The following is a 26,847-nucleotide window of genomic DNA, read 5'->3' as shown; positions in this document are numbered from 1 at the left end:
TAACAACATTAATGCTAGGGATATAATGTTGATTAGTTATAGGTGAAGGACAGCCAATATGTAAAGTTGTTTGAACTTTTATTCATTTCCAGGATATGAATTCTTGATATCTATAATTGTATTTTCACTAAAATGTCACCATAGGCTGCCATTCAAAATCAATTGTTGATATCAATAATTGATTTCTTACTAGTAGAAATATAATTTTGATATCAATCATTTCTTTGTTAGTAAATATGTGAATTCCTGATATCAATAATTCAAATGTCACTAGTTGAAATGTCTATTCTTGATATCAACAATTTAATTGCTACCAGTAAAAAAATCATTTTTGATACCTGAAAATCTGATATCAATATTATTTTAGATATCTAAAATGTCTAAAATTCTTACCAGTAACAATCACATTCATGATATCAGAAATTAACATTGTCACTAGTGAAAATTAAATTATTGATATCAAAAATTGCCATTGTTATAGTAGAAATCTAATTCCTTATATCATAACTATCATTTTACCTAGTGAAAATGTATTTTTTGATATTAAGAATTAGTATCCTGGAAATGAATAACAGTTAAAACGGCTTGTCATACTGCCAATGCCTTTGTAGGCTATTACGGAAAAAAATCTAATTTAAATGGCTTTTTTTTCTAAAAAATTCCACTGTTGTACGTTGTTGCCGTATGGCAACATATCATAAAGGACCTTAAAATGTAAAAAAAAAAAAAAAATCAAACATTTTTTTTACAGCACTTCAAGTTAAGCCATTCTAAGAAAATAAAAAGAGTCAAATATTTTTTTCTATAGGTCTATCATAATGCTTGGGGTAGAGGGTTAAAGAGTGATATCCTGAGCTGGACCAATATATTTTTCTTGTAGTGTAACAAGCCATTCTTCAGATAAAATTATTAAATCATGGAAATGTTTACTTTTTTTATAGAAATTTACCAAGCTGAAATGACACCGAATAGTAGGAATGACCCTTACACTACAACAGCGTTTTGGGGGCCTGAAAATGCTAACTTTATAAAACGGGTTTCAAAAGTCACGTTTTTTAAACCAATACTGTTATGTACTGTAATGTTACTGTTAAACTACAAAAATGTGAGTTCGAGAAACGGTGACGCCATGCGCATGCGTATCACGTGTTCAATCTATCGGCGCATATTGTTTCTTTACAAAGTGACACGAATAATACAGCGTTTTTAATCGTTCTCATGGATCCGTGTGATCGGGGATCGTTTTGATAACGCTGTCCTCTGAAAAACGCAAAGGAAAAACTGACCCTGTTTTTAGTACACTGTTGTCGTGTAAACGTACCCTAAGGTTAATCTATTGTTCAAGGGCACAATCACGGTATAGGGAACGCCCACTGCAGGCTTTAAACCTTCAGCCTAGAAATTCAGATGTATGTTTGAGATGCAAAATCACAGAGTCATGTATCGAGCATAAGTAAATCACCTCTAAGTCCCGGATGGCAGAATGGAGCTTCTGTTCCCTTTATCTTTCCAGCGGTTTTCCGAGCAGACTGAAGTTCACTCTCCAGAAAATGACATTTCTTTTTCAGAGATTCATTTTCGTTTGTACATCGTGAAATCTCTAAACGCAGCAACAAAGAATTTTCCTCGAAAAGTTTGCCTATTTCAACAACAGCTGTTTTCGCCAACATTTCCATTATGGATGTTATCTGCGTCTGCAAATCGGGAGTATTCATGATTTCCATCGTTTACTGGACCATTTATCAGTGATGTTTATTATAAACACCCGTCCTTCGATCTGACAGCCACCGCTATAGCCTTTATGTAGAGCTACTTTTATTTCTCAGCAAGCAATGGCCCTGTATGATTCAATATCTGAGGATAGAATTATAGCATATCTAGCATCTTGCAGAACATGGTCACGTGATGAATTACCGTAAACCAGCGTGCAGAGCGCGCACGCACTGTAACCTTTTGGTTGGCCGCCTCCAAAACTGGTTTGCCAGTAGTACCTTGACAACTGTTGTAATTGAATCCATGTCCGGTTAGATTGCTGTAGGTAAAATGTTGTTGCAGGGGCACTCTGAAGAACACATAAGCGTTCACCCTTGATCCCACCATGAATTATGAATGGTAGCCAGGGTGTTAGTGATGTGTCGTTCATGAACGATTCGTTCATTTTGAACGAATCTTTAATATGACTCGGGACTACCGAGTTGTCTCAGAGAGTGATTCGTTCATTTTGTGTCGACCGCGCATGCGCATTGCGCAACATATGGGTTCTGAATCTTTACTGGAAACAGAAATGATTAGTTCATCTCTCTCGAGTCTTCGGGTTCGGGACGGGTCCGAGTCTTTCGTTCTTCCTGTCAGTCCATAGAGACTATGCTGTCAGTACCGGAAAGAGAATTGATTAGTTCATCTTTCCAGTCTCGAGTTCGGGTTCCGCCGGGTCCGAGTCTTTCGTTCTTCCTGTCAGTCCAATAGAGGCTATGCTGTCAGTACCGGAAAGAGAAATGATTAGTTCATTTTCTCGAGTCTTCGGGTTTGAGTCCTTGTTCTTTTGTCACGTGACTTGTCACCGTATAGCCTACTAATTTACAACCTTTTTACAAACAAGCACGTTAAGGTATTAAATATAATAGTACTTAATTAATGTATAATATATAATAAAACATACCACAGATGCACAAGAAACATTTAGAAAAGAGAAGGACAGGGACAATATAAGATGGAACTTTTATTTTACAGATAATGTTTTGCACATATTTTGTATTTTAATTCCTAAATATAAAACAATATACATTCAGACGCAGTCAATAATACGAATATAATGTTGTATTTGATGCGAGATAACAGCGGTCACGTGACAAAAGAACGAAGGATTTAAAACCCGAACTCGAGACTCGAAGAAAATTAACTAATCCTTTCTCTGTCCGGTACTGACAGCATAGTCTCTATGGACTGACAGGAAGAACGAAAGACTCGAACCCGAACTCGAGACTCGAGAGATGAACTAATCATTTCTCTTTCCGCTACTAACAGCATAGTCTCTATGGACTGACAGGAAGAACGAAAGACTCGGACCCGGTCGAACCCGAACTCGAGACTCGAAAGATGAACTAATCATTTCTCTTTCCGGCCCTGCTGTATCACACACGGCACGGTCGGCACAGCAGACAGATCCGAGTCAGACACTGGCGAGTCGACAGCTAATGTCTCGAGACACGAGAGGAAAACTAACCTGATAAATATGAAGTTGCAAAGGAAAGAAGGTCTCGGATCAGGAGAGGTGAACTAACAGAATCAGACTGCAATAGCCTGAACTTAAGAACCAACAACTAATCAATTAATAAAACATTTCGGTTTCTTATAATTTGGCTTTGGCTGCATTACCCTATAGTTTATTTTTATTCTTTTTACAAATGTAATCAATATTTTCGTAAGTACTAGATGTGTTGGGATATTTAACATGCCATTTTAATTATATTATCCTGAAATGAACGAAATGACTCGGAAAAAAGATTCGTTCTTTTTGCTGAACGAGACTCAAAGATTCGAGTCAGTAAAATGATCCGAACTTCCCACTACTACAGGGTGTTGCTGGGGTGTTCTGATTGGTTGCCTCCGGGTTCATGTCAAACGAGTCCACCCGACTCTCTTGTATTCTGGTTCCTAGATTTGATCTCAGTCAGTCACTTCTTTAAGGTAGGTCTATCTATCCCAATTTCTCATCTGTGTAAAGCAAATATTAAGCCCATAGCTTTTACCACATTTTATGGAACACAAATGTTTTATGGTACACTTTTCACATTAGTAGGAATACAGGATTGAAATTAGGCACTGTTTTACTGGGTCCATGTCATGTGCAGAACATCTTCCATAGTTTTTTTTATTTTATCTCATCATCTTCAATAGTTTTATTTACAAACCGTCTCTGTTAATTTAATTGCACTTGGTCGTCCAAAGGTACACTGTTAAGACTTTTCAGTTTTTACCAGCAAGTTACTTTAATTAATTACAGTAATTATTGTTATGGTTTCAATTACATATTTACAGTAAACAATACACAATAGAGCCAATGCTGTAATCTACTATTGTACAAAGTAAGAAAAGTAGTACTACAACATTATAGTATCACAGCAATTATATTATTCCCTAGAAAACCACATCAGTTGATACATGTTTTATTGTTGCATGAAAGACTTAAATGAACGTAATAAAATATTTATAATACAAACATTCCAGCAACATTGAAATAGAATTGTACAAGTAACGAAGTAAAAAAGAAGTTAGAGTTTAAATTATCACACAAGAAGTAACTAATTGTGGTAGTTGTAGTCAGTGCAGGGCCAGGATGAAGACAATGCTGAAACAGATTTAAAAAAAATGTCAGTGTTAAAAATAAAATTCATATCTACCCTAGTCACCTTTAAGTGTTTAACCACAACTGTAAAAACATCGGACAAATGTGAATACCATAAATCATTTTTTTTCTTGATCAAAACTTTAAAAAACTGCTCACACTTACTTAATTTGTCTTTTTCCACTCAAATTCTGAAAGCCTCTGCATAAATGTAGCCACACGGGTATTAAAGCTTTGGGGTTTCCTTTGGACAGCTGAACCTGTCCTTCGGCTTGTACCTGATTTTGAGGTACATTTAGTCCCCTCCGGATTAATCCTTACAAAGAACCTAAAGAAAAGCAGATACATTTTTAGAAAAAACATCAATTTCACAAGGGCTACAACTAGGTCAGTAACTGAAACACTGTTTAAAGGGTTTTAAGAGGTTTGTTATCTTACAAAAGTTACAGGATACCCAAAACAGGGACCTTGTTTATCGAAAGGCCCTATTCGGACTGGACTAGTTTTCCAGGGGGAGAGTTACAGAAATTAGTGTTTCACAGATGTACTTAGCGATTTTAATCCCGTTCGAATCTGCCAAGTCTGTGTTTTTTTCATACAACCTCAGTAAAAATTCCAGACCAAATGACTTACTGTTTTTCGGCAAACTCAACGGTCCTCTGGGAAATCTAATCCCATGCGAATGTCTGTGATTTCCGCATCGATATTGTATTATACTAACGCTTCCCATTGTGTGTTTTTTGAACAACCTGAGCTACCATTTGTGCACCAATCTTACTTATGCTTTCATGTAATTTCAACATGTATGGTGTCTGAAGAAAAAAACAATCAAATTTTAAAATTATTAAATGGAGCCAAATCTCGGAAACTGCTAAGACATTTTAATATCAGTGTCAGGTAAGATACTTGTCTAGATTTCACTGCTCACTTATGTGGGTTTATTATAAAGACCCATTACAATAAACTTATATAAAGTTTATTTAAATAAAGTTTTAATAATAAATCAAAGTTATACCAATAAGTAATTCATTAAAAACATATAATGCATACAAGCACAGCAGATGACCTTTTGTAACACCCATGTCTAGAAAACACACTCCCACCTCTGTAATAAACACAGATGTTACATGTTTGTGCCATCAGAGTGAAAGAATTATAACTCAAACTATGCTTGGAAAACTAGTCCCGTCCGAATAGGGCTTAATCCTATTAAATTATTATATTACCATGCACTGCAAGTCAGTTTCTTTTAGTGTTACCAGTGTCACAGTATAATAGAGTGTCTGGTGAATGATGTAGAATTTATTAACACAAACCAATAAGCTTAGTAGTTAGCCATCATGAAACTGCATTCGCAACCCAATTTACTTCCATAATTGGATGTATTTCTGATCTAAAAGAAACATAAGTAAAATACCAAAAGAAAGAAAGTTAAAAAAACTAAAAACTTGAAAATGTCTTCGAAACTCACCTCTGAATGAGCTCTAGGGTGGCACTGGCTGACTCCTGGTACTCGATATTAAAAACATAGAAGCACCCAAAGAACACTGACAATGCCGCTGCAAAGTCCAGCTGGTTGTCTATAGAATGTGTTACTCTGCCCTCAATACTGATAAACCACTTGGACGAAGTCAGCAATGTATCACCTGAAAAATAAAGAATCACAGGAAATATATTTATATCCAAGTACAAACTAATGACTTTAGTGTAGCAATGACTTACCAAGCATGATGAGCCGGGGCGTTGCCGGTAAGCTCATTTCATTTTCGATGGACATCTTGGTAGCAGTTTCCTTGAAAACAAAAAAAACACTCAGCTTTTGTCGAACCCCATTCAAAACTTTAGTTGAACTATAAACACTTCATAGTTACTGACATCTGCTAAGATGAACACAGAGCTGTCCTTTTCCTTAAAGTATTTCATCATTAACAGGATGGCTGATATGGCAGTCTTGTTACTGTTTGCTGCATTGGCGTCTTCATCGATCTCACTTAGGATACTCTGGACTTCTTCATTCCACTTCAGTCTCTGACTAGTGAAGTAGTTCAATATTCTCTTGGCTTTAACAACAAGGGTTTCGCTAAAGCGGCTTCTGATGTCAATCCCAGTCAGGGTTTTGAAGTGCCTGCAGAGGCCTCTTTCGGTGAACAGGAACGGCCAATGGCCCTCTATCTCACTGATGGTGGGAGGGGGGCATGAATTAATCATGTGGCGCTGGTAAACATAAGTCTGCTGCATTAAGTCGTCCACGTTGGGCAACTCTGAAGCCCTTGGGCCTGCAGACTGAAAAATCTCTGCCGCAACCTTCCTCTTCATTTCAAGAGAATCTGAAGTCTCTCCTTCTGGGACGGAGGTAGGCTGCCAATTAATGCATCCGTAACTGTCCACTTTACATCTGACTTTTTTCCCAGAGTAGCTGTCCTGTTGTCCAGCTCTCTTCGCTGATGGCCTTCTAGGTCGACGAATCCGGTGTTCCATAACGTCTCTATTCACATGTTCTACCCTAGTTTTTAGTTGTCTTTGTAGGCAACTGAAGCCATTTCCTAGTTGTTCTCCTTCCTCAGAAATGTCTCCAAATGTCAGGGGGTATGTAGTCACGATGTTTCGTGCCACTTCTCCACAGGCGGCTAAGTTAGGGTTTGGACAGTGGACTTGCATGGCTGCTACAACAATCCTAACAAATTCCCTTCTTGGTCCAGGTCGAGCCCTCTCTCCAGTGGACGTTGCCTGAACGAGAGCTGCTGACATGCGGTCCCATGGAACCTGGAAACTTCTGATCCAGTTGGACTTAATAGGATAGTGAGGAATGAAGGGCTGTTCAAGAAGGGATTCGTTTGATGATAATGGAGTTAGAGTCATCTCGTTAGGTGTTCCATCCACTTGTCCATTGGATTCTTGGTAAAAACAAATCATGGAAAGAGATACAGAGAAATTGAAATAGATTGAAGAGCCAACAAAGTATGTTCTTCAGAGGCCTCTTAACCATCATTTATCAGTAAAACTTTGCTATAGTGTACTGGGTCTTATTCACCAACAGTTGTGTGGATAATTCGTATTTATACCACAGCAGAGCTTTTCAGGAAAAAATTCAGCATAATTCACAAAATGTGAATTTGTTCTTAATTTGTTCCAACATGAATGAACTTGGAGAATTCTAAATGAGCAACCATGTGCCCATGGTTAATAATTAGCATAAAACAAACCCAAATCATCTCCTCATAAAGGCTCTCCGCACAACCTTTCCTTTACAGCCTTTTGTCTGTCTCAGCGAACATATAATGCTCTCTAAAGACATATTAACACCTGAGAGCACACGCAATAACACCCTTGAGCAGGGGCGTAGCACAAGATCCCGGACCCTATGTATAGGCAGTCCTGATGGGCCCCTATGTTCCAAATAAAATATATTCCAGACTTTTCAAGGGCCCTCTCTCCCCTTGGGGCCCTGGTAATCAGTACTGGTTTTACCGACGCCCCTGCCCTTGAGCAATGCCAAGTATGCCATCCTCAAAACCATTTCAAACTCAAACACTTCTTATACAGACCCAGATTACAGACCTATGCATTTCTGTTGTCATGCCTTTTCTTATTTTTATATATGATTAAAATAAATCTATGTATAAAATTTCATCTGTACACATTAATAGCCCCAGCCAGAGTATGTGATTTTTTGTGTACAGCGGTTTTGGTTGTTCCTACATTTTTTTGTGTGTAAATGTAGAATACATTTGAGTGAACAACTAACTGATGATGAATAATAATTTGTTTGTGAAAATGTTTGTACGCAAACTTCATGCACGAATTTGTGACACACACAGTTAGTCGATGATATCCATTGTTTTGAAATCAGAATAAATTTGCTTATTCTATAATACCATGAAATGCAAGTTATTTAGGCTAATTCTATACAAGCTTTCAATAGAATACAGATGTGGCCTTTTGAAAACATTTGAAAAAGAAACAGATCCTGTCCAGATTCAATGCAATATCATGCAATGTTTGAAGAGACCATATCAACAGAGGGCAGTCATGTTAGAGGACAGAAGCGCTGCGTCCGAAATCAAATACTATGTAGTATGCGAAAAACAGTACACCAAAAGAGTAGTGTGTCCGAATACATGGTATTCGGAAAAACACTTGGCAAAAAGTCCCCAGATGACTACTACTATTACCGAAGAGATTCTGAAGTGCCACGGAAGGAGATTTTCAAATGGGAGTGAAGTGAGGTGGCTGAAGCTAACAACATGACTAACACGTGACACTAACAACATGGTGGATGTAGTACGTACTATAATAGAGTATACATTTTAACGGTCGCGAAGTACCACCTAATCAGCCAGAATGCGATTTCGGACACAGCGTATGTCTCAGTCAGTGTTGGGAAATATATTGTAAAGTAAATATCCAATTATAGAATTTCTAATTCAATCACAGTTTTTTCCTGGTACAAAAACAATTAGGGATTTTGAATGAATAAACAAATTAAATAAGCATGACGGTTTAAAGCAGGTAAAATTATTTAAAAAAATACAACAAAAATACCAACTTTGACAATAACATGCCTAGTTTCAGTTAGCTACTCCTCAACATTGACAAATCTGTTATTTAAACAGATGGGATACCAGATCTTTCCCAAAATGGCACTGTCAGTTAATACTTTAGAATTATTTCATTGGCTGTATTAAAACCATAAATGTGGCAATAGCACAATCAGAAAATTGGGGAAAGGATGTATACATTTGCATTTATGTTTTATTTTTTCACTGCTCCAACCCAAAAAAATATTTTTATTTCCTGAATAGAAGTCATTTACTGAACTGAACATTAACAAAAGATTATCAAAACGTTAAATCAAAACATTATCAAATTCATCAGATTTGACAATTAAACTATTATGTTTTCCAAATGTTTAAAACCACTGATACAACAGGCTGTTTACAGTGTTAACAGTGAATTAAAAAAACCAACAAAAAAAACATTATATATATATATATATATATATATATATATATATATATATATATAATAGTAATAATATTCTCACAATGTGTAAGGAGTAAACGTCAAACAAAATATACAGAAATTTCAAGACATGTATCCTCGTTTGGAAATCAAAGGACATTTTTAGAGGCGAAATGGTGGAAACACAGGCGTCCCTAGTGGGGGTAAAAGTTGGATTGAGTACAGAGGGCACGGTATTGCACACATTTCCACGCAATTTCTGCAATTTTGACCAAGGGGGTCCAAGAAAATGTACTGGCCCAGAAAACCCAGTGAGAACTTGGTGGAAATAGAGTGGTACAGGTATGACATAAATTTGTAGGTTAAAATGCAGAAACGAGTTAGCATTTTAGCACTTCCGGTTCCATTATCCCGAAGTCGATGGGTTCTTTGAATGGGATTTTGGTTAAATGGCGGTGAACACAAGCTAAAGACACTTTCACGTTTTACTCTATGACATCAAATATATCAGTATTTACTTGTGATTTATTTAAGCTGTTGCGTGTCTCGAAAAAGTTGGTTGCTAACAAGTGGCTAAATGGCTACAGAGGCTGTCAGGAAGATTAAACATCATCACGCCGAACAGGTAAACTCAGTCCGCTTTTACAGCTTCGATATGCTTATAATTGTGCTCTTATAAACTATTCTAACTAAAACTTTCTGAAAAAATGTTTTTAGATTAAAAACTGAAAGAGTTGTCGGAAGTTTACTGGCGGTGACGTTGAAGTCGAGCGAACGTGGTGTAGTTCGTTTATAGCCTACCTTTAGCATTTAGGCTTCAAAATTCATAAAAGCTGTGTTTATCTGTGAAAATGATCTTGATGAATAAAATGTGCAAGTAGCATAAACTTTTGTTGATCACAGAACTTGTTTTTTGTAATAATCCAAAAGCCCATGGGAAAATCCTATTGGGGTTTTGTCAAGGGAACCAGTGTGATGCCAACTGCCGATTGGCCAACTAAGTAACATCATACCTGCACCAATCTATTACACCAAAACTGTACGACATAAGGCATACAGTAAGACCACAAATTTAATACTATTTATAAAATATATTTGTATTTATTCATAGCTTTGTAGACATGACAGCAGATTAACATGTCATCAGTTTGCTAAGTATTAGCAAGTTTACTAACCTAGTGAATTCTGCAGATATTTCTGTAGCCTACCAAGTTTGAGGTACAGAGCAAAGGCTTTAAAAAAGAGGGAAAGTGAGTCGTTTAGTACGGAGAAGTTCATTAAGCCGATCCCTTATCATCTTCCAGTCGCGAGGTGTAGGGTTGGGGAATTTCCGGCGAACTATTTCTGATATTGCTTTCCGCAGGTTGTTAGGTAGCGCATTTTTTCCCCTGGAGCCGTCATAGTTGACAGCACCTGACCAGCCCCTGTAAACATCATGTGGTACTAGGGTTTTAAACAGAAGCACAGCAAAGCGTTCCGGCCTCGGTCTTCTGTCCTTTCCAGCTGATTCTAGGTAAAGTTTTTCCTCTTTTTTCATGGAAACTGGATTTAAACACACATCAGGAAGAATCACCCCCTGATGAATAGACCGAAAAACATGATGCTCGGAGCTTGAAGTGTTTGGAGTTTCTGTCTGTTTCAAATCAAATGGAAGCATCATTGAAGAACACTGGGGTGAAATGGTAGGCGGAGGTGAAACCGTTGATGTTGAAAACATGGATGTTTGATCAGATGTCGAAATCTTGGCTAGATAGCTGTGAGTTTGGTCTGTCTGTGATGGTAAATCTGCTGTAGCAGTGTGATCAGGACTGGCTTTAATTTTCTTGAACGATTGCCGATTGAAAGCGCAGGCCATTGAAGGTGAGGAGTCCGCAGACACGACACCTGAAAAAACATACAGCTTATATTGTTCTAAATACAGACAACCAAATGAATGGCCATAAAATGCACTTAAATTCCCATGGCTATTACCTAGGTAGTTTTAAAAAACAAAAAATTTTTGTTGTACCACTTTACATACTAAAAGTATAAGTGATCCAATCAAATAAGTCTATTCTGACCACTTGTATCAGATTTCAACGGGAGATTATCTGAATGTGTGATGAGCATACATCACACACTACATGTTGCGGCATGTTGGTTGACCAATAACATTAAAATAAATCATAAAAAAAATTCAATCACACCAAAACACACCACAAGTACAGTATATATGTAGGCACAAATGTGACATTTCAAGCAGAATTAAGTTATTTGGTAAAACTTTATTTTGATGGTTCCTTGTGAACATTCTGTTGACTCTTAAAGGGTTAGTTCACCCAAAAATGAAAATTATGTCATTAATGACTCACCCTCATGTCGTTCCAAGCCCGTAAGACCTCCGTTCATCTTCGGAACACAGTTTAAGATATTTTAGATTCAGTCCGAGAGCTTTTTGTCCCTCCATTGAATATCAATGTATGGTATACTGTCCTTGTCCAGAAAGGCAATAAAGACATCATCAAAGTAGTCCATGTGACCTCAGTGGGTTAGTTAGAATTTTTTGAAGCATCGAAAATACATTTTGTTTCAAAAATAACAAAAACGACGACTTTATTCAGCATTGTATTCTCTTCCAGTTCTGTTGTCAATCCGCTTTCATGAGTCCGCTGACGTAAGACGAGCTGACGTGTTATCTGGTGCGCCAGAGCTTCGTTTACAGTCTGAGGGAGACGCACGCTGTAAACAAAACAATCTTTGCAAACATGTCTAAGGATTTCCACACAGGGGAAGACTTGCATTTTTTTTAACCGGACATATTTATTTGAACCCGAATACACGGACGCACCAGATAACACGTCAGCAGCGTCTTACGTCAGCAGCGTCACTGGCCTCGTGAATGCGGATTGACAACAGAACCAGAAGAGAATACAATGCTGAATAAAGTCATCGTTTTTGTAATTTTTGGAACAAAATGTATTTTCGATGCTTCAAAAAATTCTAACTAACCCCCTGAGGTCACGTGGACTACTTTGATGATGTCTTGCCTTTGTGGACAAGGACAGTATACCGCACATAGATTTTCAATGGAGGGACAGAAAACTCTCGGACTAAATCTAAAATATCTTAAACTGTGTTCCGAAGATGAACGGAGGTCTAACGGGCTTGGAACGACATGAGGGTGAGTCATTAATGATAATAAGGTGGTCTTTTGTTGCTACCAAGAATACATATAATATAATGCATAATACCTGCTTCCACCTAGTATTAAGATGTGTTTTCAGTGATCCGATCCGATCACAAATGGTCAGCCGAGACACATAACCACAAAGACCCTCCCCTTATGTCGCCACACTTTACATCACTTTCGCCCGAGTGCCAAGTGTGGAACACAAATAAGATTGAATGAATAAAGCCATTACGCTGCTTACAAACTAACTTAGACCCTGTTTTTACCTGTATTTAGTCAGTGTTGTCCACTAGTGACCGAGTCCATGAAAACACCATCATAATACCAGGTGTAAACAGGGCCACAAATGCAATGTTGATAACCCAAGGCTCATCCTAATTCCAGGTGTAAATAGGGGAGATTTGGCAATTTGAAACAGCACAAACAGTCCTCTGACAAAATTGCATTCCCCATTATCACATCCGAGACAATTACACACCCACCCCAATTCTGTGACAAAGACATAAGAGATGCACCCCCAAAAATACCTGCAACCCCACTTTAAACACATTAGCTGAATTTGAAGGTAGGCTGGATGACCAAATGTGCCTGTAAGCTTTTCTCAAAAACACAAACAAAAAAAACACGATTTTGACAGTTCTTGTTGTGAAGAACCCTGGGGTGGGAAAGTGTTTTTTCAAAGGCCACATCTGTAGGTCAACAGTCCCTTTCTCGAAATAATACGGTTAAGCTGTGATGTCATGTCACTCATCGGAAATTACCATTTAACACACATAGTTCACACATAGCAGCATTTAATTTACTGGTATCAAACTGAATTACTGGCAAAGTTACAACTTCTCATACTGGAAACTGATTTACCAGTATTTTTGAAAACATCCTGCCCAGATATGATTGTATTGTCAGTCTCTCAATTCAGTTACCACACTGGTCAGTTCTGAGAGAGGTTGGTAGACTCTTTTTAATGCAAAAGTGGCAATAGTGAACGCTGTGCAAACACCCTAATCCAGGGTTCCTCAAATCGGGTCGAGGAGGGGCACTGCCCTGCAGAGTTTAGCTCAAACCCTGATCAAACTAACTGTGACCAAGTCCCAATTCGCATACTATCCGTCCTAAATAGAATTAGTACGTCCCAAATAGTAGTATGTTGAAATGAGTGTTCCAAAGATACCCGGATGGTCTACTATTTCCGATCAGAATCTGAAGTGCAGATCGATGCACACTCTAACAGCTAATATTGCCCACAACCCATCGCGCGTTGGACGAGGATTCGGTTAGAACTACAAACACGAGTGAAAAGTGTTAAAAAACTACAGACATGGAGGACGCGCGAGTCCGGCGGTTATGTAAAGAGGTTTAGATAAAGGGGTTTGAGTGATTAATTATCAGTGTCTAACCTGACGAAAATGTATTTATTCAACGTTGTCTGCATTATATTGCATCTGCAGCAGCATTGTGAACTTTTGTAAAGATGCGTTTAGGCATTACCTTTTAAATGCATCATTGTATTCAAATTGCAAACACATGAGGAAAGTCTCCGCATGAAAGACCCACGACTGGCAGATGAACGTGCTCTCCGAAACGGTAGGAAATCAAATTAGATTGAATGGAGGATTTTAACTGTGACAAGATGATTGACAGGGCAGTTACGTGATAGTATGTCCCAAAGCTTGCTTACTCTTTTGCTACACAATCAAAAGAATGTACTTTTTCTTCACAAAAAGAGTATATACTTTTAGTTCGTAGTATAAGTAGGCGAATTAGGACTGGTCCTGTGGTTATCTAGTGATCCTGAAGACCTTCATTAGCTTGTTCAGGTATGCTTGATCAGGGTTGGCGCTTAACTCTGCAGGGCAAAGCAAGACACGAAAACACCACACAGAGGTGCTATGAGTACAACAGGCTTTTAAGTTTGTTTCTTACCTCTTTGTCTGAAAGTTTTGACTAGTTTTCGACATTGTATTGGCTCCAGAAGGTCCTGAAGATCTGACACCTCTACTAAGGAAAGGTCCTCGGACTTCTCCACACCCACCACAAATGACAGATGATTGACCACATTATGAACTTTGTTACTGTCCAACTCTGGGAGAATTCTTTTGATTTCCTCTTGAATTGCGCCTGTAGAGGGTTAAAAAGAGCATTGCATCTATAAGGACTAAGCTTAAACCAAAAAAGCTGCACTTGAACACACAGAGAGAACTACAGCCGACTGTCAACTAGCATGCGTGTTCTGCGCCTGCGTGTAAATGAGACAACTGTCTATTTCAGGAGATCTATTTGTCTATTCGTCATTTATAAAGGGAAACCGACGCTGCAGATACACAAACAATAAACAAAGCAGCGTGTGCTAACCGTTTTGAATTTCAATCCTGCTGAATCTAATCATTTTCTTTATTCCACTCTGTTTCTGTCAGGTAATATGATGTAAAACTAGAATAGCCTTCTATCTGTACCCTTTTGACTTCTTTGCTATTATTCTTGTGCACTGACTCATTCACTAAGCTGAACAGCCAATCAAGAGTTCTCACTCTCACCGACGGCCAGACGCTGCTTCATGTCGAATCGGCCCAAAAAACCCAGACACCATCCGACTAGAGGCAGTTGGGCTTTAGAAATAATAATTAATTCAAATAAATAATTTCAAATCCGTCTGGCTAGCGCACTTCCCATAATGTTAACGCATTAGGTCAGTAGGCGGAGAGTAGACGGTCTTTTGTGGCTGTTTGAACTAATTCGACCACATGAACGTTTACACTGCAGAAGCAATCCGGTCGAATGCATTTTCGCCTACCTCTGAAAGTGGTCAAAAGTGGACAAGCTCAAAACGTATTAGACCCCGTTTACACCTGCATTTAGTGTCGTCCACGTGTAATCAACCAAAACGCATCTTAATACTAGTTGTAACAGGGTTTCGGTATTATCTTTCCAAATATATAGCCACAACTTTTGCAGTCTACAAAAGTAGGGTTTCATGATGGTACAGTAATTTACCAGTCATTTACTATCTATAAACCCTTTACATGGTAATAAATCATTTAAAACACATAGGCCTGGTTTCACAAACAGGGCTTAGATTAAGCCAGGATTAGGATATTTAAGAAGCTTTTAGAAAAATGCCTTAGAAAAAAAACATTTCTGGTGTGCATCATGAGACAAAACAACGGCACTGACATATTTTAATATAAATCAGTGCAAGTTTCTTTCAGATAAAACAGCTCAATAATGTATTTTAGTCTGGGACTAGGCTTAAGCCTTGTTTACAATGTATGTTTATGAGGTCACATCTGTGATGTAATAACTATTGTACATCAGAAAAGGTGATGACCAAATAACTACACAAGACAAAAAGTTCTCTCACGGCATACCTTTCACACTTTGATTATCTTGGTCTTCCTCAATTCTTTCTGAAGAGCAATCTTCAAATGCCTCCTCCTTGATCATAATCATGTCAGGCTCTTCTTCCAGCAAATTTACTGGCTAAAGGGTTGAAAATAAAAAAGGGAACTAGCTGACATTTGATTTGATCATCTCCATATACTTCATCATACAGTAGCATGAGAGAGACCAACCTCTCCTATGATGACCGCAGGCTCCAGGTGTGTGTCGTCCTCCTGCTCCCCAAGCTTTGACTCCTCGTGTCTCCAGAGGTCCATGCACCATTCCTTACCGAAGACATGGTCGATGGCAGGGCGATGTCCAGTGTCTGTTGAACATGTGGATATTCGTTATTAGGGTATAGATACAGGGGCACAACGTGGATGTTTGAACCTCCAGTCTTAAGGTTATCGACACAGCCTCTTGCATTTGACATCAATATATCTACAGATTTGGGCATCAGAAAAAGGAAACATCTTAAATATTACCTGTAAGTCCCGGAGCTTTTGTCCCCTTCATCTTTCCAGCGGTTTTCCGAGCAGATTGAAGTTCACTTTCCAGAAATTGACATTTCTTTTTCAGAGATTCGTTTTCGCTTGTAAATCGCGTAATCTCTAGTCGCAGGAAAGTCGAATTTTTCTCGAAAAGTTTGCTTAATTCCACAACAGCTGTTTTCGCCAACGTTTCCATTATGGATGTTAACTGTTTTTGGTATTCAGTTGTATTCATGATGTCCATTGTTTACGGGGAACTTAAATACTCGTCCTTCGACCCGATAGCCCAATGAATGTTTTACTACAGATGTTTAGTTATACCTCAATCAAACAATGGCGGTATGTTACCTTTACTATTTATGAAGATAGAAACAAAGCATAGCGTTTGGCAGTAAAGGATCATGGGATGAATTACCGTAAACCACCGTGTAGAGGCGCTTGTCCTTAGTCCACAGGAATGCAGTTGTCTCTGTTTACTTCAGGAGGCTTGGCAAACAAAAGCCTTTTAAAAGCCATGAAATGGATAGATTTTTCCAGTGAAAAGGCTTGTCAAACTTAGGGCCATTAAATTCGGCCACACTTTAGATTAGGGTCCAAAACTTTAGAATAGGGTCACTATTAACTACGACTTTTGCCCTTATAAACTCTTACTACCAGCTTATTATTGGTTAGTAAGGTAGTTGTTAAGTTTGGGTATTGGGTAGGATTAAGGGATGCAGAATAAGGCATTAATATGTGCTTTATATGTATTAATAAACAGCCAATACCCTAGTAATATGCAGGCTAATAAGCAACTTACCTTAAATTCTTATAAAGCTTAAAAAATCTAACTTTTTTGTTATTGTGCACAAGTTTGGGGGTGAGATTAGGAGTTGAATTCAAAAAGAAAAGTTAGAGGACACAAAGATTAATTAGACCATTTTTGTCTGTGAATGAGAATTTTCATTATAAATAAATAACATCTTTCATTATAAGAATTACATCTTGATCACAGCGCATTTTAACCAAAAGATGGAACTTTTGATCTTAAAAATGTATTAGTAAATGTTAATTATTAACTTAATTATTACTAAGATTAATATACGCTGTAGACGTATTGTTCAATGTTAGTTCATGTTAACTAGTGTAAATAAAACTAATATTAACAAATTAAAACTTAGTGTTAGCAAAAGTTTAATGTGAAATTGAAAAGTTTAATATGAATTTGATTGTGAAAGGCATTTTCTAGTTGAAACGCATGATTTGTGTGTGTGTGTGCGTGTGTGATTTTGTACTTAATGCATCAATTGAAAAACACCCTTAAACAGTTGATCATCTTATTTTCACTTGTTTGTGAAAATACTACCACATTTATTAAAAAGAGACATTTTATTAAGAAAAAAATGTGAAATACTTAAGGGACTGCAAAAAAAAGTTATTAAGTTATCAAAGTTAGTTATCAAAAAGTTACAGCAATAAATACGCAGTTCTTGTTCTCCAAAAGCAGCAGAAAACGGGACACAAGAAAACATTTCACAATGTTCACGAACAAGCTATCAGCATTTTTTTTCCAATAGATTCATGTTTATCCTTCTGTTCAACAAACATATAATATAATGACCTAAGCTGAATTTCCCAAAAGCATCATATGGTCTCTACGATCAACTTAGCTCACAAAACGCAGCCCTCGGCAGTAGTTTCATACGAAAAGTTACTCAGTAACAATTCATTTCTCTTCTAACTAACACATCGGTGTGATTTAAGAGCAGTTTTGTACGCGTATCTTTTACCACATTCTAAACAGCTGAATGGCTTTTCTCCAGTGTGGCTTCGGAGGTGAACGTTAAGAGAAGATTTTTGAGAAAAACTCTTTCCACACTCCATGCATGTGAACGGCCTCTCGCCAGAATGAGTGCGCTCGTGAGTTGTGAGATATATTTTTTGAGCAAACCTTCGACCACAAACTGTACAGACATAAGGTTTTTCTCCGGAGTGTGTCCGCATGTGTTTTTTCATATGGCTTAAATATGCAAAGCTTCTCCCACAGAACACACAATTAAATTTCTTCTTTTGTGTAAAAATCTGGTTGAAATTCTGGTGATTTGGAAAAAGTTCAACATCAGCACTCAAATCTGACCCTGTTGTACAGTCTCCATGTGTCGAAATAGTTCCTTCAAGAGCTTGTTCTTCGGCTTGCGGCTGTTGCACGTTCGATTGGATTTGCTCATCTGAAGGTACGGTGTATGTGATAAAATCCTCAGAGCTCTGGGCAACACATCTCTCATCACTGGTCATTGCTGGACCTGTAATTCAATAAACGACACATGAACATCTGAATATAATAAGAGTTAATAGCAGCTGCTCTTAAGTTCTTTCTCCACAAACCTCTCAAACTGCTCATTTGGTCTGCCTCAGGTTTATTTTTCCCAGAGCAATCGTCAATCTTCAGCATCTCTTCTTTTATCAAAATTACATCTGGTTCTTCATCCAGCAAATTTACTGGCTAAAGGGTTGGAAATAAAAGCGGGAGCTGATAAGCTGTGTTATGATTGTTTTTAAGTTCATATTCAGCAGTACGTAAGACCAACCTCTTCTGTGATGGTTGAAGAGTCCAGGTGTGTGTCGTCCTCCTGCTCACCAACATTTGACTCCTGGTGTCTCCAGAGATTCATGCACCAGTCCTTGCCGAAGACATTGTCGATTGTGGGACGATGTCCAGTGTCTGTTGAACATTTAGGCATTTAAAAGTAAAATTAAATTTAAAAAAGGTAGCCACTAAGAAATCTTATTTACCAAACACAGGTCAAAAAAAATAACCTGATTTTAGTCTTAAAATATAACAATATTTCAACCCAGTCACAATCAATTTGGAATAGATCAACCCAAAGAACTTTTGCACCATTTCTGGAGATCAGATCTTAAACAAATGGCCATCAACTGCAGAATGAGAGCGGTGGGGGACCATCTGAGATATATTTGAGACAATTGGCTGTCTGAAGTTCATTAACATATAGATAGCAGCCTTTACAACAGGAGTAACTTCATTTACATCAGGGGTAGTACTGTATATTTTAACTGTTTTAGTTTAGAAAGTTCAATCCCTACTCCTTTGAACCCAAGGTGCGTCACGTACTTTGTCTTCTTCATCGAGATCTTCAACATCCTCGTAATTTCCTCTTACAATACTTTCTTTTACAGCATGTAGGCTATTGTGGCAAATCTATTCCAAATGTTTTGGGGTTAAATGTCAGGGGGCAATTGACTAATAGATGCCTCGTAAGCAAATATCACATCAATCCAAATCCTAAGAAACAACTTAATGATTAAAAGAAAATAAAGTTGAGCTCCATGATGCTAGATGCCATTTATTTTTAAAGGGGAGAAATACACGGCATAACAAACCTAAACAAAAAGTGAGGGACAATTTCAGTATTTTCTAACAAAAAAATAGGCCTAATAATAATAATGTACAAAAAACACAAATTGAAGAAAGGATTTTATTTAAGAAAATATTTCAGTACTTTTTTATTTTATCCAAATGTAATGACGATGAATAGGTATTTGGCAGATATTTCGATGAAAAACAAATACAACAAAGCCTTAAAAGGATAGTGCACCCAAAAATGAAAATTCTGTCATCATTAGGGCTGTGTAACGAGTTCGGTACTTTTTAGGTACCGACCGAATTGCCTCGATACTACCGGGTATCGAAACATGTCTTGTTTTTCGGTAGCCTACCAAGTTTCGGTACCTAAGTAGTTAATCTCGTCAACGTCAGTGAAACAATAAACATGCAGCATGATTGGCTGTGGCGGAAAAACACTAGTTTACGCGGATGCCCAGAGACTTGGCTCGTCGCACATGAGGCTGTAGTGTGTGTGTTTGTGTGTGTAAGCGTCCAACCCAGATAGATAGAAAATATGAGGAAATGATCAAAAGTGTACCTATGTACCCGACTCGATGACATAAGCACACGATGCAATATTTTCGACAAGATAATTGCTGCCAAGACCGGCAACACGGTAAATCTGATAAGGCACTTAAAAGCGCACAGAATACACTCGAGAGTAGAAAGTTTATCCGCCTTCGACTACAAGAACTGGAGCGCGTCACATATAAACCACAACTCAGCGTATAGGATACTTGCCTCACAGACATGAGAAATAAGTTCCATATATGTTCAAAATATGTCTACTTTTAAACGAAACAATTAGAAATAAATAATTTGATCACCTAATCCATATAGGCGCGCGCGCGTTCACTACTGCAGGGATGACGAGTCAGCATCGCAAATTCGCAATAATCATCTTTGCAGCCAACACGTTTAGTAAACACTTGTTCATTAATAAACTATTAAAATATCTCCTTGCTATCGTTTCCCGACACATCCATAATCATTAGGCTACTTTTGCCAGTGCTTTGCGCAAGCTTCATGTGTGCTGAGCGCGAGGCATATATCCCGCACCCCAGTAGCCTATAGTTAATTCAATTCACATTTATTTGTATAGCATTTTCACAATACATATCGTTTCAAAGGAGCTTTACAGAAAATGCACGTGTCTAAATTACAATTTAGAGTGATCTGTTATCAGGGGTGACTGTGTGTAATGCATTTCTATTAATTTTCATTCAGTTTCATTGTTAAACAATGCATTAAGTTAAGGCAGAAACAATGAGCTCATTGAAGTAAAGAATACATGTTGTGAAATGATTAGGAAACATAGAAAACTTTAGCATTGGTGCTTTTTTACAGACTCAAAATATGAGTGTAAAAAAGTCAACAAACTGAAAAAATAAAAGTTTTTTTTTAAGTAATGTTATATTGATAAAATTGGTATCGAAAAAAGGTATCGAAGTCAAGGTATCGGTATCGGTATCGAACATTTTGTTATGATACCCAGCCCTAGTCATCATATGTGACTAAAAGCCTAAATTCAATCTGTTCTGTGAATAAAGCGATTGTGTCTCTTCAGAAATTTTGATTAACGTGGATTAGTTTTACAAGCTCTTTATGAATTTCTTGACGTTTCAAAGTGGTAATTGCGTAGCTGTTAATGAAGGGACAGAAAGCTCTCAGATTTCATCAAAAAGAGCTTCATTTGTGTTCTGAAGATGAACAAAATTCTTACGGGTTTGGGATGACATGAGGGTGAGTAAATGATGACATAACGTACAGGTCCCCATTGACTTCCATAGTATATAAAAAAATACTATGGCAGTCAATAGGGACTAGAAAACTGTTTGCTTACCCATATCTTCAAAATATCTTCTTTTGTTTTAAACAATTAACACACACACACACACACACACACATACATAACATATATATATATATATATATATATATATATATATATATATATATATATATATATATTCTGTAATGCACGAACTTGAAAATAAGGCCTTTGTTTTAGTTAAAGGGATAGTTCACCCAAAAATGAAAGTCATTTAGAATAACATTAAGTTATTCTAAACCAGCATAAAATTCTTTATTGTATATTATATATACAATAAAGAATTGTATATATAAGAATTGTATATATATTGTAGGCTCTATACAATAAAGAATTTGTATGCAGGCTTAGAATAATTTGAGGGTGGGTAAATGACTTTCATTTTGGGGTGAACTAGGCTATCCCTTCAACTAAAACAAAGGCCTTATTTTCAAGTTTGTGCATTACAGAATTAACAGAGCCAATCTATCAAACCATGTCCACTTAGCTGTAAATAACCAATAATAACTCAAGGGAACCGAAACCTTTTCCAAAGAACAACCAGGACACACATTAAATGGACATGAAAGTCCGCAAACATTTCTCAAGGGCACAGAGATCATTTTTTTGGAAAGCATTGACATACAGCGTTCAGTTTACCAGCTCAGATATTTAATTCAGAATCTCATCATCATGTAACTTCAGATTTCTCATTTAATTAAGACAAAATTCACGGTATCAGTCTGTTTTTAACACTAGCTTTATAAATCACCTCTAAGTCCCGGATGGCAGAATGGAGCTTCTGTTTCCTTCATGTTTCTAGCGGTTTTCCGAGCAGACTGAAGTTCACTCTCCAGAAAATGACATTTCTTTTTCAGAGATTCATTTTCGTTTGTACATCGTGAAATCTCTAAACGCAGCAGCAACGAATTCTCCTCAAAAAGTTTGCTTATTTCAACAACAGCGGTTCTCGCCATAATTTCCATTATCGATGTTAACTGCGTCTGAAAATCGGCGGTATTCATGATGTCCATTGTTTACGGGAATCTTTAACGTTACAAGAAAATTCTTAATATAGCCGTTTCTTCATCTAGAAAGACACTGTCGCTATATTCTCCACTGCCTTTTTGTAGAAACAAACCATAAATAGCATGTGACCGAAAAGGATTATGGGATGAATTACCGTAAAGCAACGTGTAGTAAAGCTTGTTTTCAGAATAACATCGATTCATTGTATACATAATAACACGAAAAGAATAACAGATTCATGGAAACTGTGTAATTTGAAATGATGACAGGATATCAAAGTTGTTTTTCCAATTTACTTGCCTTCTGAATTTTTTTTTTTAAATATGCTCAAGGTCTTTTTAAAGTAAAACAAATAAAAATAATAAATAAATAAAACAAGTTTCATTATTTTTGAACATGTTTTGCTTATCTGATAACATGAATTATACAAAAGCTGTACATTTTTTTAAATTATCTACCATCTAGCTCAAACCAATGCGGAGTATAAAACCAATGTCAATCAAGAGCACACTTTCCTCAAGCTCATTGTCATTCATTAACTGACGTTGTTGCAAGACTGACAAGACAGGTGTTTGTTAAGATTAAACTTCGTTGTGAACCCTTTCCCACATTTAATACAGGTGTAGGGTTTTTCTCCGGTGTGACTTCGCAGATGCATGTCACGAGTGCATTTCTGAATAAAGCCTTTTCCACAGAGCGGGCATCGATACGGCTTCTCTCCGGTATGGGTGCGCTGGTGGGTGTACAAGTGTCCTTTCTGAATGTACCTCTTTCCACAAAGTGTGCACCTGTAGGGCTTCTCACCTGTGTGGCTCCGCTGATGTATTGTAAGTTGACTAAAACACCTGAACCGCTTTGAACAGTAGGTGCAAACAAACCGCTTGTCCCCTGACATAGTATTGGCACCACATGTTCTTGTGGACTTTAATGCACTCAAACTCTGTGTGTGACTAAGTAAAGTGTTTTCAGATTCAGATGTGCGTTTCTCAGACAACGGCTGGTTCACCATCATTTCTTCAGGTGAGGTGTTTTTGTTCAGTGATTCTGATTTAGACGGGACTCTTGCAGCTGCATTTTCTCTATGCTTTCTGTCAACACAAGGGACAATTTTGCGAACGTCCTTGGTGGGTGACAGGCTCACGGCTTCACTGCAGTGGGTTCCTATGGTGAAGTGAAAGTGATATAAGTGTACTGCAGATGGAAGGAAGTTACAAATTATTCACAAGCATTTGTTATTAATATTATACACCATTATACAACAGTTAGTTTCGCTCTTACCCACTTCACTGTTGTCTTGACCAATCCAAACATCTACTTCATGTAGCTCCTGCTTTATCATACCTATTGGCTGGTTGACCTCACACTTCTGCTGTGGACTGTCCTTTGACATTTTGACATCACATTATATCTTATATTTATATAATATATACAGAAACATTACATTTTCATCAGCTATTGTACTCAAAATATTAACAGGAAATACATGTGGATATTTACATAATGAAGAGAACTTACTTGGTCTTGCTGAATTACTGTTGGACTGTCTCTAAAAAGCTCATTGCTACACCGGTTCAAATGATTCTGCAGCTCTTCTTGGGCATATTCACTGAATAAATAAATTAAAAAAGGGTTACACTTTATTTTAAGGTATATATATATATATATATATATATATATATATATATATATATATATATATATATATATATATATATATATACTAACTACATGTACTTACTCTACGGTTAGGGTTAGGTTTAAGGTTTGGTTTAGGGTTAGTTGCATGTAATATGCATAATTTTTTGTTATTACATAGTAAATACATTTAACTTTTTTTGTATTGTTTGTCGAGCCTTTGTCCAAAAACAATTTTCTACCCTTGTGGGGATGGACAATAAAGTTTTTGAACTGAATTGAATTTAACGTGTAACAAGGACACTGTAAAATAAAGTTTTACCAAAAAAATTGATTAGTATGATCCATGGACATGAGATATATATATGTTTTTTACACTGCTGGGTAGTAACTGATTAGATAATATGAATTACGTAATCAGATTCCAAAGTAAAAGTGCCTGTAATTACATTGTTTTAAAAGTCTCATAATCAGATTGCAGTTACCGTACTTTTTTATGATTACATGTTATTCACACAATGGCAATAAATTGTTCATAATTTATTGATTTTCCTTAATTAATATTTTCTATCTCTAAAACATTTTATTCCGCTACATTTTTTTTATACGTTCGGAAAGTAGGTTCAAGTTTTATTTCGAAGGGGGAAATTGCACATACAGACCAACCACTAGTCAGTTGGCTATAATCTGTTAATGGTCACATCTATTTGTGTTGAACTGTTTTATTATGATCAATGTGATAAATGAGTTTATTAATGAGTTTATCAATATAAATGAGATTACAAAAGTAATCTAAAAAGTAATAAAAAAGATTATATTACCTAAAATCTGTGATGTAATTACAATGACTAATTAGTTACTAATTTCATCATGTAATTTGACTGCAGTATAACCAACCCTGGTTATACTGTATAGATCAGTCGAGCTGCATATTCAGTAACGGTCAAAAGTTTGGAAACATTACTATTTTTAGTGTTTTTGTAAGAAGTCTCTTATTTATTTGACCAAAAATACAGAAAAAACAGTAATATTGTGAAATATTATTACAATTTAAAATAATGGTTTTCTATTTTAATATACTTTAATATATAATTTATTTCTGTGATGCAAAGCTGAATTTTCAGCATCATTACTCCAGTCTTCAGTGTCACATGATCCTTCAGAAATCATTCTAATAATATATGATGATTTATTATCAATGTAGGAAACAGTTGAGCTGCTTATAACCTGTGATACTTTTTTGATGAATAGAAAGTTAAAAAGAACAACATTTATTAAAAATCTTTTCTAACTAAATTAATCTTTACTAGCACTTTTTATCAATTTAACACCTTGCTGAATAAAAGTATTATTTTCTTTTTAAAAAAGAAAGAAAAAATGACTGACCCCAAACTTTTAAACGGTAGTGAAAGATTTATATTTCAAATAAATGCTGTTCTTTTTTTTAAAACTTTTTATTTATCAAAGAATCCTGAAATAAGATTCACAGGTTGTAAAAAACATATATTAAGCAGCACAACTATTTCCAACATTGATAAATAATCATTAGAATGATTTCTGAAGGATCATGTGACACTGAAGACTGGAGTAATGATGCTAAAAAATCTGATTTCCATCACAGAAATAAATTACATTTTATTTTATTCACATAATAATATTTAACAATATGACTGTTTCTTTTATGTACTTTTGATCAAATAAATACAGGCTTGATGAGCATAAGATACTTCTTTCAAAAACATTCAAATAGTAATGTGTCCAAACCGGTACTATATGATTGCATACATGTGCTTTATGAAGTATATACAATTTCATGCATCATAAATACCGAATCAAAAGCGTACCTCTTGACACACGTGAAACTCTGTGTGAGTGTTTGTCCAGTGTCCTCGGTCGAGCTCAGTGTGTTTCTCAGTGAGCAGATTTCACTGCGGCTGCGGGTGAGCTCCGACAGCAACACTTCACACTCCACATCCACCAGTCTGCTGATCTCCAGTACAGCTGTTTGCACCAGTGTTTCCATGATGGAAGATAACTGACTCTGAAAAGAGGACAGAGTGGACAACATCTTCTAATATTTCGAATTAGAACTCTCGAATGGAGAGTTTTTTTTTTTTTTTTTTGCAGATATACTTAATTTGCATCTAAAATAAAAATATTTTTTATATATACATTGACTTAATAGTAATGACTAAAATGGTTCAACAGTGTGGTTCCCTTTCCTACTATTTCTTGTACGTGTGTAGATTAGTGTGATTGGTTTATCTAAATATGGCTCACTAGCGCCGTCTACTGAAGTGGAGAGTTTCGAACTTTGGATTATTTACTGCTGATGTAACGTGCTTTTTACGTCCATAGAGAAAACGTTTGTCTTCCAAATCATGTAAATGTCGTGGATAAATTGCAATTCTGATTACTACATATTGTGATAATGTAATAAATATGGTCACTGCATATTTTAACGTCTGTACTTCATTATTTTATTTTATTATTATTATATTATTTGTTATATTATATATCCATCAACTGCACTGCAACTGTAACAAGTCACATAGCTGCCATAAACAGAAGTAGATATATTAGAATATATTGAGAAAATAATAAAGAAAAGAAAGAAAAAACAAATACTATTATATTATATTA

At 36.5% G+C, this 26,847-nt stretch overlaps 3 protein-coding genes across 6 annotated transcripts in view; all 3 read right to left on the bottom strand.

Annotated features, from left to right (window-relative positions):
- Positions 1–1,917, bottom strand: part of LOC143722270 (uncharacterized) — a 39,370-nt gene extending 37,453 nt beyond the window's left edge. Inside the window, exon 1 of one of the 2 annotated variants that reach the window (XM_077213579.1) lies at positions 1,463–1,917. In XM_077213579.1, the coding sequence (XP_077069694.1) occupies positions 1,463–1,724 (262 nt within the window). In that variant the 5' untranslated portion in view covers positions 1,725–1,917. The remainder of the gene's footprint in view (positions 1–1,462) is intronic. The other variant, XM_077213580.1, reaches the window with a different exon arrangement.
- A 2,046-nt stretch (positions 1,918–3,963) lies between these two features.
- LOC143722265 (uncharacterized) lies at positions 3,964–16,751 on the bottom strand. 2 transcript variants are annotated; one of them, XR_013196859.1, is made up of 10 exons: positions 16,340–16,720; positions 16,046–16,179; positions 15,842–15,953; positions 14,400–14,594; positions 6,221–7,239; positions 6,068–6,137; positions 5,817–5,991; positions 5,662–5,738; positions 4,511–4,673; positions 3,964–4,348 (listed from the first exon to the last, which is right to left on the bottom strand). XR_013196859.1 is itself a non-coding variant. In XM_077213573.1 (9 exons), exons 1-8 carry the CDS (start codon positions 16,587–16,589, stop codon positions 4,511–4,513), a joined length of 2,118 nt encoding a protein of 705 aa, XP_077069688.1. In that variant the 5' UTR covers positions 16,590–16,751; the 3' UTR covers positions 3,964–4,348. The 2 variants fall into 2 exon arrangements, 1 of the variants encoding a protein (XP_077069688.1); XM_077213573.1 differs by lacking the exon at positions 5,662–5,738 and having other exon boundaries at positions 16,340–16,751.
- Positions 16,752–17,656: 905 nt separating this feature from the next.
- LOC143722269 (uncharacterized) lies at positions 17,657–26,471 on the bottom strand. 2 transcript variants are annotated; one of them, XM_077213577.1, is made up of 7 exons: positions 26,049–26,471; positions 24,085–24,175; positions 23,848–23,950; positions 22,313–23,730; positions 18,913–19,046; positions 18,710–18,827; positions 17,657–18,627 (listed from the first exon to the last, which is right to left on the bottom strand). In XM_077213577.1, exons 4-7 carry the CDS (start codon positions 22,572–22,574, stop codon positions 18,062–18,064), a joined length of 1,080 nt encoding a protein of 359 aa, XP_077069692.1. In that variant the 5' UTR covers positions 22,575–23,730; positions 23,848–23,950; positions 24,085–24,175; positions 26,049–26,471; the 3' UTR covers positions 17,657–18,061. The 2 variants fall into 2 exon arrangements, with proteins under 2 accessions (XP_077069692.1, XP_077069693.1); XM_077213578.1 differs by lacking the exons at positions 17,657–18,627; positions 18,710–18,827; positions 18,913–19,046 and having other exon boundaries at positions 22,849–23,730.
- Between the last annotated feature and the right edge of the window lie 376 nt (positions 26,472–26,847).

Source organism: Siphateles boraxobius, unplaced genomic scaffold, assembly GCF_051911475.1.
Source record: "Siphateles boraxobius isolate OS27281-9 unplaced genomic scaffold, OSU_SipBor_1 66, whole genome shotgun sequence".
Classification (NCBI taxonomy): domain Eukaryota; kingdom Metazoa; phylum Chordata; class Actinopteri; order Cypriniformes; family Leuciscidae; genus Siphateles; species Siphateles boraxobius.
The sequence above is the reverse complement of the archived record's forward strand: the minus strand, read 5'-3'. Positions and strand labels throughout refer to the sequence as shown.

Coding starts and splice junctions, on each gene's coding strand:
- LOC143722265 (XM_077213573.1), bottom strand. CDS start 16,589: ATGGACATCATGAATACAACTGAATACCAAAAACAGTTAACATCCATA. Junction 16,180..16,339: donor AAAAGCTCCGGGACTTACAG/GTAATATTTAAG, acceptor CATGTTCAACAG/ACACTGGACATCGCCCTGCC. Junction 5,992..6,067: donor GCCCCGGCTCATCATGCTTG/GTAAGTCATTGC, acceptor TTTATTTTTCAG/GTGATACATTGCTGACTTCG.
- LOC143722269 (XM_077213577.1), bottom strand. CDS start 22,574: ATGGACATCATGAATACCGCCGATTTTCAGACGCAGTTAACATCGATA. Junction 18,828..18,912: donor CTTCAACCATCACAGAAGAG/GTTGGTCTTACG, acceptor CCAACCCTTTAG/CCAGTAAATTTGCTGGATGA. Junction 18,628..18,709: donor CCAAATGAGCAGTTTGAGAG/GTTTGTGGAGAA, acceptor ATTGAATTACAG/GTCCAGCAATGACCAGTGAT.